The sequence below is a fragment of the Phodopus roborovskii genome, unplaced genomic scaffold (assembly GCF_943737965.1).
Source record: "Phodopus roborovskii unplaced genomic scaffold, PHOROB, whole genome shotgun sequence".
NCBI classification, from domain to species: Eukaryota; Metazoa; Chordata; class Mammalia; order Rodentia; family Cricetidae; genus Phodopus; species Phodopus roborovskii.
In genome coordinates, this window is record NW_026125281.1 from 19,687,351 (window position 1) to 19,701,339 (window position 13,989).

General features: G+C 36.8%; 1 protein-coding gene across 1 annotated transcript in view; it reads right to left on the reverse strand.

Annotated features, from left to right (window-relative positions):
* Positions 1–13,989, reverse strand: part of Sntg1 (syntrophin gamma 1) — a 250,178-nt gene that overhangs the window by 137,686 nt on the left and 98,503 nt on the right. The window contains exon 8 of the mRNA XM_051197950.1: positions 10,310–10,412. Coding sequence (XP_051053907.1) covers positions 10,310–10,412 — 103 coding nt within the window. The remainder of the gene's footprint in view (positions 1–10,309; positions 10,413–13,989) is intronic.

Below are 13,989 nucleotides of genomic sequence, written 5' to 3' on the forward strand. Positions count from 1 at the left end.
AGAGAGAGAGAGACAGAGAGAGACAGAGAGAGAGAGAGAGAGAACATAAAAGAGGGAGCCAATATTGGTTTGAAGATAAAGTTGAACTCAAAGAAAGGTCGAGGGAACTACAAGACTGCTCCCAACTAACAACCTCAGCTCCCGTGGAAAGGCTATCATAAATGCCCTTCCTGGAGAGTGAGATCAACAACTAACTTCTCCATGGAGTCCTCAACTAATGCCTGTTGAAAAGAGGAGCAAACACCCATACATAAACACTGAGTCGAATTAGAACCCAGAAGCAGATGGAGAGGACAAGACCATGCAGTAGAAGTACATAGAGACAGCTTACCTGAACAAGGAGGAGCTAAGGTCCACTAGACTGATAGCTGGGAAGCCAACAGGGGTCTGACTCGGACCCCCCTGAATATGGGTCTCAGCCAGAAGGTCTGAGAAGTCTAAGAGACCGCAGACAGTGGAGCCAGGATGTATCCCTGGTGCACAAAAGGACTTTACAAACATATCCCCCATGGAGGGATAACTGCCTTATTCTAGAGATAGGAGAGAAGTCCTAGCCCCTACTTCATAGGACCTGTCAAATCTACATGACCCCAACTGGATGGCATTCCCCTACATATGGTATTGTGGTGGGGGGTTGGGAGGGGAGGGTGTTTAGAGTGCATGGGAGATTGCAGAGAGAGCAAAAGGGAGGGAAGGAGGGAAGGAGGGCTGGAGGGGAGGGAGGGAGAGAGGGAGGGAGAGGGAACTGGGATCGACATGTAAAATAATAAATTAAAAAAAAAAAAAAAAAAAAAAAAAACGCTTTGACTCCAAAATTTAAGTTGAAGAACAAGTTACTGGGGAAAAGTATTTCTACTTTTGTTTCCACAGAAAATGAAAAGATGTGGATTCCTTCCAGACTAATGTGGTTTGATCATGCCAGACCGCCTGAAACAGAGTACAAGCTGATCCTACATTCCAAACAGCTAGACAAAACAGCCCTGCAGACTACAGCTAGGATATCTGAATCTTCTTCGAATCCCCCAAGACAGCGCCCCTTACCAGCAGGAAGTAGTTTGGAAAGAACGACGCCCAAATTCCCAAATATTGTGTATAAATGTTTGTTTTCATTTAATTGGACTTTGTTATATAAAATTAAATAAAAATAAATAAATAAAAAAAGAAACATTACTAAAACTTAAATCACCCATAAAACCTACATACTTAGTGGGAGATATCAATAACCCATTTTTTGCCAGTGGACAGGACTGACTTCCAGACTGACACTTAATAGAGAAATAAAGTAACTAACAGAAGTTATGACTCAATTGGATTTAACAGACATGTATAGAACATTCCATCCAAACACAAAAGAATATACATTCTTCTCAGCATCCCATGGAACCTTCTCTAAAATCAACTTGGCAAAACAGCAAACCTCAAGAGGGTTTAAAGTTAGAAACCAACAACAATACAAATTGCAGAAAGCATACAAACTTATGGAAAGTGAAGAGTGTTCAATTGCATCACCCTTGGGTCAAGGGAAAGTAAAGAAATGACGACTTCCTAGAATTCAATTAAAGTGAAAGGACAACATACCCAAACATATGGGACACTTTGAAAGAAGTGATAGGAGGAAAGTTCATATCACTAAGTGTCTACATAAAGAAACAGGAGAATAGTCACCTAATGAACTTAATAGTACACCTGAAAGCTCTAGAAGAAAACAATCTCACCCAGGAGGAGTAGATGACAGCAAATAATCAAATTGACGGCTGAAATCAATAAAGTAGAAACAAAGAAAACAGTTCAAAGAATCAATGAAACAAAGAGTTGATTTTTCAAGAAAGTCAGCAATGTAGATAAACATTTATCTAAACTACCCAGAAGGCAGGGAGAGAATATCCAAATTAACAAAATCAGAAATGAAAAGGGGGACATAATGAGGAAATCCAGAGACTCATCAGGTAATAGTTTGAAAACCTACTGCACAAAATTTGAAATTTTAAGTGAAATAGATAATGTTCTGAATAGGAATCACTTACCAAAATTAAATCAAGAACAGATGAGCAATTTAAGTAGACAATTTAAATAGAAGAAATCATCAAAATTCTCACAACAAAAAAGTTCAGTGACAGTTGGTTCCAGTTCTAAATTCCATAAGAAATACAATGAAGAGTTAATAACATACTCCTCAAATTGTTCCACACAATGGAGGCAGAAGAGTCATTGCCAAACTCTTTTTAAGGGGTGACAATTACCATGGTATCAAAACTACACAAAGGCACAACTAAGAAAAAGAACTACAGAACAATTTCCCTCAACTCAGTAAAATACTTTTGTACTGAATCCAAGAATATAATAATAAAAAGTATCCACCATGATCAAGTAGGCTTCATCCCAGAGATGCAGGGATGATTCAACACATGAAAATCTACCAATGTAGTCCACCATTTAAAAAATTAAAACAGAAAAATCACATGATCATCTCATTAGATGCTGAAAAAGCCTTGGACAAAATTCAACACCCCTTCATGATAAAGGTCTTAGAGAGGTCAGGGATAAAAAGGAACATAATAAGGGTAATATACAGAAAGCCAACAGCCAGCATCAAACTAAATGGAGAGAAACTCAATTAAATTTCTCTAAAATCAGAAACAAGACAAGGTTGTCCATTCTCCTCATGTCTCTTCAATATTGTCCTTGAAGTTCTAGCTAATGCCATAAGGAAAAAAAAAAGCAAGATCAAGGGGGAAAAACTGAAAATGAAGAAGTCAAATTTTCACTACTTGCAGATGATATAATAGTTTATTTAAGTGACTCAAAAAATTTTACCAGGGAACATCTTCAGTAAAGTGGAAGGATACAATATTAACTTCAAAAAATCAGTAGCCCTCCTACACATTGAACATAAATGGGCTGAGAAAGAAATTAGAGAAATAAAACCCTTCACAATAGCCAGAAAAAAATGTAAAATCTCTTGGGGTAACCCTAACCAATCAAGGGAAAGACCCCCATGACAAGAACTTTATGTCTTTATAAAGAAAATAACAGAAAATTTACAGATCTCCCATGCTCTTGAGTAGTTAGGAATAGCATAGTAAAAAATGGCAGTCTTAACAAAAAGCATTCAACATATTCACTGCAAACCCCATCAAATTCCAGCATAATTATTCACAGACTTTGAAAAAACAATACTCAACTTCATATGGGAAAGCAAAAAACCCAGGATAGCCAAACCAGTCCTGTAAAATAAAGGGTTATCTAAGGGCATATCCATACCTGACTTCAAGCTCTACTCTAGAGCTATAGTAATGAAAACAGCTTGGTATTGATAAAAAAAAAAAAAAAAAAAAAAAAAAAAAAGCAGACAGGTAGACCAATGGAATAAAGTTGAACGCACTGATGTCAATCCACACAACTATAAACTCCTGATTTTTGATAAAGAAGTAAAAATCATACAATGGAACAAAGAAAGCAATGTCAGTAAATGGTGCTGGCATAATGGAATGCTGACATGTAGAAGATTGCAGATAGATCCATATCAATCACCGTGTACAAAAGTTAAGTCCAAATGGATGAGAGACTTCAATATAAATCCAGCCACACTGAATCTCTTAGAAGAGAAAGTGAGAAGTATCCTTGAAGGCATTGGTACAGGAGTGTACTTCTGGAATGTAACACTAATAGTACAAACACTGATATTGACAATAGATGGGAATCCTGAAACTGAGAAGGTTCTGTAAGGCAAAAGGGCACAGCCAAAAAGACAAAACAGTAGCCTAGAGAATGGGAAAAGATCTTTACCAACTGCACATTTGACAGAGGTCTGATCTCCAAAATATACAAAGAAGTTAAAAAGCTAGTCACCAAAATACTACTTAATCCAATTAAAAAATGGGGTACAGAACTAAATAGAGAATTCTCAATAGAGGAATTGCAGAGGGCCGAAAGGCACTTAAGGAAGGAAGAGCTCAATATCCTTAGCCAACAGGGAAATGCAAATACCATCTTATACTTGTCAGAATGGTTAAAATAAAAAACAAATGACAGTGTATACTGGAGAGGACATGGAGAACGGGGAACACTCTTCTATTGCTGGTGAGAACTCAAACTTTTACGGACACTTTGTAAATCAGTATGGTGGTTTCTCAGAAAATTGGCAATCAATTTACCTCAATACCAGCAATTCCACTCTTAGGCATATATACAAAGGATGCACATTCATACCTCAAGGACATCTGTTCAACTATGTCCATAACAGCAATTTTTGTAATATCCAGAACATGAAAGCAAATTAAATGCCTCTAAACTCAAAAATGGATAAAGAAAATGTGGTACATTTATGCAATGGAGTAATATTCTGTAGTAAAAAACAATCACATCTTTAAATTTGCAGGCCAATGGATGGAAATAGAATAAACCATCCAGAAAGAGATAACTCAGACACAGAAAGATAAACATTGTATGTACTCACTCATAAGTAGATATTAGCCATAGAGCAAAGAATAACAAGTCTATGATCCATAAAGCCAGAGAAGCTAGAAAACAAGGAGGATCCTAAGAAAGTCATAAATGGGCCCCCTGAGAAGGGAAAATTGACAAAATCTCCTGCGTAAATTGGAAGCACGGAGGGAAGGGAAGCTAGAAGAAAGAGGAGGGAAGATGGGTAGAGTGGAGGAGGGATCAAGAAGATTAAGTTGAGGGAAAAACAGAGGAGAGCAAGGATAGAGTTACCTTGATAGAGGGAGCTATTATCAGCTTAAAGAGAAAAGTGGTACTAGGGAAATTCCAAAGAATCCTCAAGGATGATCCCAAATAACCACCTAAGCAGTAGAGTACAGGTAACCTTAAATGTCCTTCCACTATAATGAGAATGACGACTACCTTCAATACCACCATAGACCCTTTATCCGGTAGCTTGTGGCAGCAAAAGCTGGGATTCTCAGCTAAGCACTGAACTGAACTCCTTGAATTCAATTATAGAAAGGAAAGATTGATGAGCAAAGGCATTAAGATCATGCTGGGGAAACCCATGGAAAAATTTGCCTTGAACAAGTGGGAGCTCATGGACTCCAGCCTGACAGCTGGGCAACCTGCATTAAGACAAAACCAGGCCTCCTAAACACGTATATTAGTAGGGTGCTTAGGCAGTCTGTGGGGTGCAACGGTTTAGGGAGAAATAACTCACAACATAGACAGGTGAACACCAGTAGGTTCCTGGTCCCAAGGATGCCTCCGGAAGTGCTACTGTCCCAGGAGATCTTTCTCTGCTTTTCCTCAGACCTAGTTCCACAGGTCACTCCCACCCCTGGCTCCACCCCCAATGGGCGTGGTCAATGCCACAGAAGGAGACTAAGTGAATATCCCACTACAGTGGGGCTGTTGGCAGTGCACCCAGTATCCATCCCTTTGCATGAACAAGATTTTGGAGCTCATTCCCTAAGGAGAGATTCTCTCTCAGTTTAAATACTAGGGGAGGGCCTCAGTCCTGCCCCAAATGATGTGACAGCCTTAGATGATCCACTATGGGAGGCCTCAACATCCCAGAAGGGTGGATGGGGGTGGTGGATGGGGAGATAAGGCAGGGAATAAGAGAACAGTAAGAAGAGGGAACTAGGATTGGTGTGTAAAATAAGGTTGTTTTTCCTTTAAATATAAAGTAATTAAAAATCTATCCAATAACTTTACCACACAAGTGCCAAATGAAGGAGATTCTCTATAAGATCTATTTGCAAGCCCATGTCAATGTTAGATTTAGGGAATTTCAAGGACGCTGTACTCTCATATGACATCCATTCACCATTTGTGAAACAGGTGATAAACATAGCTGTTTGTTATAGGATTAGTTTAGTACATTAGATAAATATGATTAAAGCTGTTCAAGAGCCTGGACCACAATTATAATGGATGTCTAGGTTCAGAGAAGAGGCTAAGAATATTGAACAAAAAATCTAAACCTAGAATTACAAATATCTCCCAAGATCAAAAGACAGAACAAAACAGTCAGAAAAACTCACAAGTGAGTCTATTGGCAAATGTCCATAAATAAGCAAAGAGCAAACTTAAAGGTAGTAATGAATGACGCTTTCATTGAAGGCTTAGTAGAAACTGGTGAGGACATAATAATTATATCACAAGAATCTTGGAATCTAAGATACCTTCTTAGGAATTGGAATTTTTTCTCAGGTAAAAGAGAAAGAGAAATGGGTCATATGTATAGGACCAGAAGGACAGAGAATATTATTAAAGCCATATTTAATTTGTGGGGACATGATTTATTACAGTAATGGAATATTCAGATAAACATTCCCCCCAAATTAGAAGCCAAGCATAGATTATCTTATGGTTCTGGAAAACTTATAAGTAGCTATACAGAACAATCACCAACTATTCAGGTATATTGGAACATGACACAACAGCTACCATTCTTCCACAAACACCAACAGCCTAACATTTATAATATCTGACAGACAAACGTGTATGGGTTGTGCAACAGAAAAACTGCAGATTTTGGAAGAGCTGGTACAGGAGCAACTAAATGCTCAGCACATTGAGGAACCAATCAGCTCTTGAGATACTCCTGTATTTGTTATTAAAAATAAATCAGGAAAATGGAGAATGGTAATAGATTTAAGAGCTATTGATAAGGTGATACATCCAATGGACTCTTTACAGTCTGGAATTCCTTTGCCTCCTCTATTGCCTAAAGGATGGGCTCAATTATTTATTGATTTAAAATATTGTTTCTTTAGTATACCATTACAAGAAAAGGACTGATAAAAATTTCCATTCACTGTGCCTACCCATACTAATGCTCAGCCTATCTTAAGATATCCATGGAAGGTCCTCCCACAGGATGCCCACCTGTGCCAATAATTTGTAATGCAGCCCTTGGAAATCATGCATAAGTAATTTCCTCAATGTATAATTTACCATAACACTAATGTCATTTTATTATCTGATTCAAATGTAAATAATTTAGAAAAATGTTTAAGGAAGTAAAGAAAATTTTGCCGTCTTGGGGATTACGAATTGCTCCTCAATAAAAAACAAAGAGGAGATTCTGTTAATTATTTAAGTTATAGAATAGGTTTGTAATAGTTAGACCCCCAAAATGTGAAGATCAGGAGAGATGAATTGAAGACTTTTAAAGATTTTCAAAGATTGCTAGGAGACATAGCCCATCTATGGCACATTGTTAAATAGAACCTGATTAACTGATCAATTTACACAAAATATTAGATGGTGACAAGAGCTTACATAGTTCCAAGGACTGGCATTAGAGGAACTGGCATTAGAGGAAGATGAGTTACAGATTGCATATGTGGATCATACAAATCCAAACTTAACTGCTTTCTGGTTATACTATCCTCTAAGTATTCCCCTACAGGAATTTTAATGCAGAGGGAAATATAACATAGAATGGATATTTTTACCACATAAACCAAGTAAAACGTTTTGTAGAAAACATCTATAAAATTGAGACTTTATCAATTAGCAGCAATAGATCCAGCAGACACTATAGTAGCTTTTACTAATGGAATTGACAAATTATTGGTAAACAGCAGTGAACCCTGGTGATGAGCTTGTAGTAATTTTTTAACAGAGTGTAACAACCATTATCCCAAAAGCAAGAGAATTAAACTTATAAAGAAAATGAACTGGATACTTCCTCAAATTGTTTGAAAACACCAATAAATGGAGCCCCTACATTCTAAACGGTTGCAAATAAATCAGGAAGGTAGGTTATGAATCAGAATAGTTAAGTAAAATACATCTAAGTCCTTACAATTCTCTCTAGAAGTCAGAATTATATGCTATTCTCATGGTGTTAATAGATCATAAAGAAACTCTCAACATAGCTACTGATTCACAATTTGCAGAAAGAGCTGTTTTACAAATTGAAACCACTGAATTTAAACCAGGTGATACAGAATTGACTTCATTATCTACTAGTTACATGACCTAGTAAGGAAGAGGAATCATTCCATATATATAACACACACCTGATCCCATTCAAGTCTTCCAGCCCCTCTAGCACTAGGTAATCATGAAATTGGTCAACTATTGATAGTAAATGTGCTAAAGACATCAGAATTTCATTTAAAAGTCACCATGTCAATAGCAAAGTTTGAAAAAATGGTATTTCCTCACATGGCAAGAAGCTAATGAGATTATAAAAAACATACTTCCTCTTTATACAACCAAACTCTACTACTGGCAGGAATTTATCAAAGATTACTCAAAGAAATGGAATCTGGCAGATGGATGTGTCCCATTTTGTAGAATTTGGAAAATTAAAATATATACACCACACCATTGATAGCTATTCATTTTTTTCATTGGTCAACTGCTTTGGGTTCAGAAACTGCTTTGGGCTGATTTGGTTATTACACGTTTGCTAGAAGTCATGGCCATTATGTCTATACCTGCATAAATAAAGACAGACAGTATTTCAGCATATGTCTCTAAGAAAACACAGGTGTTTTGCTTATTATAATATAAAGCATATTACAGGTGTACCACACAATCATATAGAGCAGGCTGTTCTTGAAAGATCTAATCAAACTTTAAAAGATATGCTAAATAAACAGAAATAGCTAATAAAGAACCCCAAATTAGATTGCATAGTACTAAATTAACTTTTCTGAATGCTAATGAGAAAGGAGCAACAGCTGCAAAGAGACAGTGAATAATCATAACAAAAATAACTACAGAATTATATCAGCCAATACACTTTAAAGGTGTCTTTACCTTCTAAGGGAAGTCAGGCTATGTGTTAAATTGGGAAAGAGGTTTTGCTTTTGTTTCCACAGGTGAAGAAAAGATATGGATACCATCAAAATTGAGAAACATTCAGTTTAAACCAGACACCACTTAATTAGAAGAGATGATAAATTATCAAGCAGCTGTCTGTTTACTTTAAAACTAACTTATAAAAGTGACAAATGGATTTCATTTGATATAACATGCCAAAGGAGAACATCCCCAAAATGTTAGGGTTGGAGAAGGGTTTTATTTTTGTCTTTTCAGGATAATAATGGTATCTATCTAAAAAATCAGGAGACCACTGGGGCGGGGGGAATGATACACCTGAAGAAAAGGGTCAAATAATTAAGAAAAAAAATTGTCCCAAGAAAAGGAGTAAATCGGTCTATTGGTATATTATACTTCCAATAAAATTTCATAAATCTCCCCAAATGTTTGTCTCTGCTTTTCTCTACAGACATAATGCAAATGTTGTTTTTAGTCCCAGTCTAATTAAAGATTAAAGCTGGCTTTGGATTTGGAGTGTGGCTCCCTCCTTCTCTAAATCCAGACATGCTTGTTAAAGAAAAATAAAACATCTCTGCCTTATGTCAGAAGATCCACCTGATATGGAACAGAAAATAAAAGTATCTAAGTACCATTGTATTGGCATGAAAAGCCTTAAAGGACCACTTGAAAGGCCCTATGCCAAAACTGGTTCATTCATTTACTGCTACTGTGGACGATAATCCTTCCCAGAACAATTATGCTAATTGAAAGAAAACATATTGTTCTGGGATGAAAGAAGAGCTTTAAAAGCTCAAATAAAATACTCAGGAGAAATCATAGATTAAAATAGATGCAGATTAGAATATGAACCTCCACAAATTTAGGAATGAGTTTTTTTCTTTCTATGAAAATAAAAATAACTTTCTTGGGGTATTTAAAACCTTTGGACAAATAAGCATCCAAAGAAGAATGGAGAAGTACCCAGAAAAAAAATTGCCAAGAAGAGAAATAATCTGACCTAATGTTATCTCTGAAGTTTCCAAAAAAAAGAGAGTGAATCCAATTACACACTTTTAATACTACCACTTTGGGAGGTAAATGCATGTAGATCTCAACTATTTCACTCATGCCTGATCTACAAAGTGAATTTCAGGACAGCGAGGATTGTTAAAGCAGTGAAAATCTGTCTCAAAAAAACAAATCAAAACAAAACAAAACAAAGTAAGATGGAACCCCACAACAATTTCACCAGGACTCTGATAACACCATTAACCTGAACTGCGACAACCAAAGATCAGCTTTGAACCACAAACACTGCTGAGTTAGGTGGAATATTTCATAATAACTAAAAGGAAATGTTTAAATGTTTTCAACATAAAATGAACTACAAATTTTTGACTTGCAAGAAATGCTAATTCCACATGATTTGGTGACTGCATGATATGTGCATGTATCAGCATATTATATTGTACCATAATAAAAAAAAATGCCAACTACTTGTTGGAAATAAATAAGGGATGGAGAGGAAATGCAATGTTGTGATTATTCTTTTCATTTTACAAATGCTTACATGCACAGTCTTCATTCAGCGGGAGTTTGAGGAAAGCAGGTGCTCTTTTTAAAAAGGACACTGTCAGGGTCACTTCTTCCCCAGCATTCCGAAGCACCTGAACCTGCAATTACAAACGATTAAAATACTGTAGCCATCATTAGTTATACAATGTCCTATATGTATCAGCCCTGGGAATTATTGATAGTTTTTCCACCTCTTGATTTTTCATAGTTATCAAAAACACTTTGTGAAAGGTAAAAGGACAGTTACCTCAAGAGTGCTATCATCGGCCCAACACTACTCATGATCATGCCATTTTGCTGCAGTCTTACAGGCTGACACTAAGAACCTCCCACTCACATCCATGGAATGCCCCTTGAGTTATGTATATTCTAGACAGTGTTAGAGATGAAATCACAAGGTATACAGTATAGCAGATGTTAACTAGTGTTGGAGATGCTTGTCTGTTAATGTAATCACTGATTATTGTGGATCTATTTTGTATTGTGCAATTGAGTAATCTTTAATGGCAAAAGGAAAATTGACCAAAGAATACTTAATAAAGTTTCATCAATTTATCAAACCCTTCTTCAAAACTTTACTAAATATTTTCCATTCCATGAAAAGCTTAGAAAACTAGGGAGTTTGGTATCATCAGTAATTCTCAGCACTTGAAATATAGAATAAGTAGATCAAATTTTATCAGTCAAAAACAGTACTGAATTCCTTAAAAATCAAAGCAATAAAAAGTCATCAATGGAAAATCAATGCAAGAAAGATATGAAAGGAAAGCTGAGTCAGGGATGAATAAGTCACAAACTTGGTAACAAATACCATAAATATGGCTATGATTATAAACTTTGGTGTAAATCACATGTAGAGTTAGGAATCTTTAATGAAGAATTAGTCAAGTATGTTCGTAGCAGCATTATTTGTAATAACAAGAACCTGGAAGCAACATGCCCCTCAACTGAGGAATGGATAAAGAAGATGTGGCACATTTACACAATGGAATACTACTCTGGAAAAACAAACAATGGAATCTTGAAATTCACAGGCAAATGGATGGAACTTGAAGAAACCATCCTAATGAGGTAACCCAGTCACAAAAAGAGAAACACGGTATGAACTCATTCACATATGGATTTTAGACATACAGCAAAGAATCACCAGCCTATAATTCACACTACCAGAGAAACTAGGATACAAGGAGGATTCTAAGAGAGTCATACAAGGTCCCTCACAAAAGGGGAAAGGAACAAGATCTCCTAAGCATATTGGGAGTGGGGGGGCAGTGAGTGGAGAGAGAAATAGGAAAAAGAGAAGAGGAGGAGAGTAAAGCATGTGGGACTAGGAAGATTGAGTCAGGGGAGAATAGATGAGAGAAAAAGAGAGAGAGATACCATAAAAGAGGGAGCCATTATAGGTTTGAAGAGAAAACTGACTCTAGAGAAATGTCCAGAGACCTACAAGACTGAAACCAACTAACAATTTCAGCAATAGTGGAAAGGCTACCATAAATGCCCTTCCCTGATAATGAGATTGATGACCAACTTGTTCACCATCATAGAGCTCTCATCTAGAAACTGATGAAAACAGAAGCAGACACTCACAAACTGGAACTGCAGAGAGGGAGGACAGGACTAGGCTACAGAAACCCACAGAGACAGCTGACCTGAACAAGGAGGAGCTAATGGGCCCCCAGACTGATAGCTGGGAATCTAGCATTGGACCAACTCGGACCCCCTGGACATAGGTCTCAATTAGAAGGCCTGGGCAGTCTAAGGGACCTCTGACAGTGGAACCAGGATGTGTCCCTGGTGCACAAAAGGACTTTGGGTGCAGATTCCCCATGGAGGGATCCTCCCTTAGCCTGAAGACAGGAGGGAGAGCCTAGACCCTACTGCAAATAACAGGTATTGATGATCCCTCCTGGAATCAAACTCTCTGTGGAGTGAGTGTGGAATGGGATGGGAGGGGGGCGTCTAGGGGCATGGGATGGAGAGGGAACTGAGATTAATATGTAAGATAAGAAAAAAAATAATAAATTAAAAAAAAGGAATGGTCTCCTGGGGGAAGACCCCATGAAAGATTTAGTCTTCTGAAAATGTAAATTAATTTGACAAAAGAGAGTTTAATTTGAGAACAAAGCTAAAGGCCTTCCAGTCTATAAAAATCAAATAACTGGGAAGCATTTACTAAGTGAGAAAGTAATTAAACCCATTCAGAGTTAGAATTAGGACTTGACTGCATCATCCATGCCATACATTTTTAGGCATAAAAGAAAGGTAAGTTTATCTGAACTGTCACAGAGTCTTACGATGATGTACAGATTAAGATACACTGGACAAGGATAAAATATACATCATATATTTTATTTTGGAATAAGTCATACAGAAAACCAATGACCTGCATGTTCCTACTCCAAGGATCAACACCCAGTCTGCTCTCTGTGACCTGACTGGAACCAAGAGAGAGAGAAAGCCTGTCTAGGACCCCAGGCCATATACCACATGCTCTCCTACACACCTGTGACCACGCCCAAATAGGCGTGGTCAGTGCCACAGGTGCTGCTGGGTGGATCTCACTACAGTCTTTACATCACTCCTGTAAATTTTCAATTGCAGATGTTTCAGAGTACCCGAGAGGCTACTGTGTGTTAACTATCAACCTGAAAAAGTATGCAAAATGTGTGTCCACTTCATTATGAACTTGATGTTATTTAGAGTCATGAAGGAGTTGAATCTCTGGGCATGTGTGTGAGGGCTTATCTAGATTAGTTGGATTAAGTAATAAAAACCAAACTTAAATGTACACAGATAAATTCCATAATCTATTATTTAGCACTGAATAAAAAAATTAGAATGAGCATTTGCTCTCTGGTTATTGACAGTAGATGGATTCAATGGGTACAGCAACATCTCTTTTTTCATAATGAGCATAAATCCTGGAACTGTAAGTCTTAATTAGTTTTTGTAAATCACTTTTGTCAGGTATTTTGTTGCAACAATGTGGCAAGTTGCTAATACATCCCCAAGAAGTTCAACTAGGCTAAAAGTAAGTATTCAGTTCAAAAGTACTTCAATAATTTTTGCATTGATATTCATCACAGAAATGTATTTTTCTCAATCATTCTTTCTCTTTCTGCAAATGTATTTAATTTTCAAGGGATGAACTCCATGTAATTGATTCTTTGTATACTTATAGATTACTTTCCATTAATTTTTGCTCTGATTTTTATTTCTTCTGTGTTTTTCTTATTGTTCTAATATATTGAAGGATATTTTAGATTATTTATTTGAGAACTGTGATTATTTAATGAAAGCTTGTACATCTACAGATTGTGCTCTTAGGACCAATTAAAAAATCAAATCCAAAGTCCATTTAGAGGATTCATAATATTTGTGTCCTCCCTATTCAGAACAGATAAAATTATTACATTTTTAAAAACTCTGTCTTCAGTTATTCAAAAACATTCAACCCTTGATTAACATATATACCTACAGCTGCTCAAAGTGGAGAGAATTAGAGACTGTGGAATGAGTTAGGTAACCCAGTCACAGAAAGACAGGCATGGTATGTACCCACTCAAATATGGATATTAGACATAGAGAAAAGGATACCCATCCTACAATCAATACCTCCAGAGAAGGTGGAAAGCAAGGAGGATCATAAGAGAGACATACATGGTTCCCCAG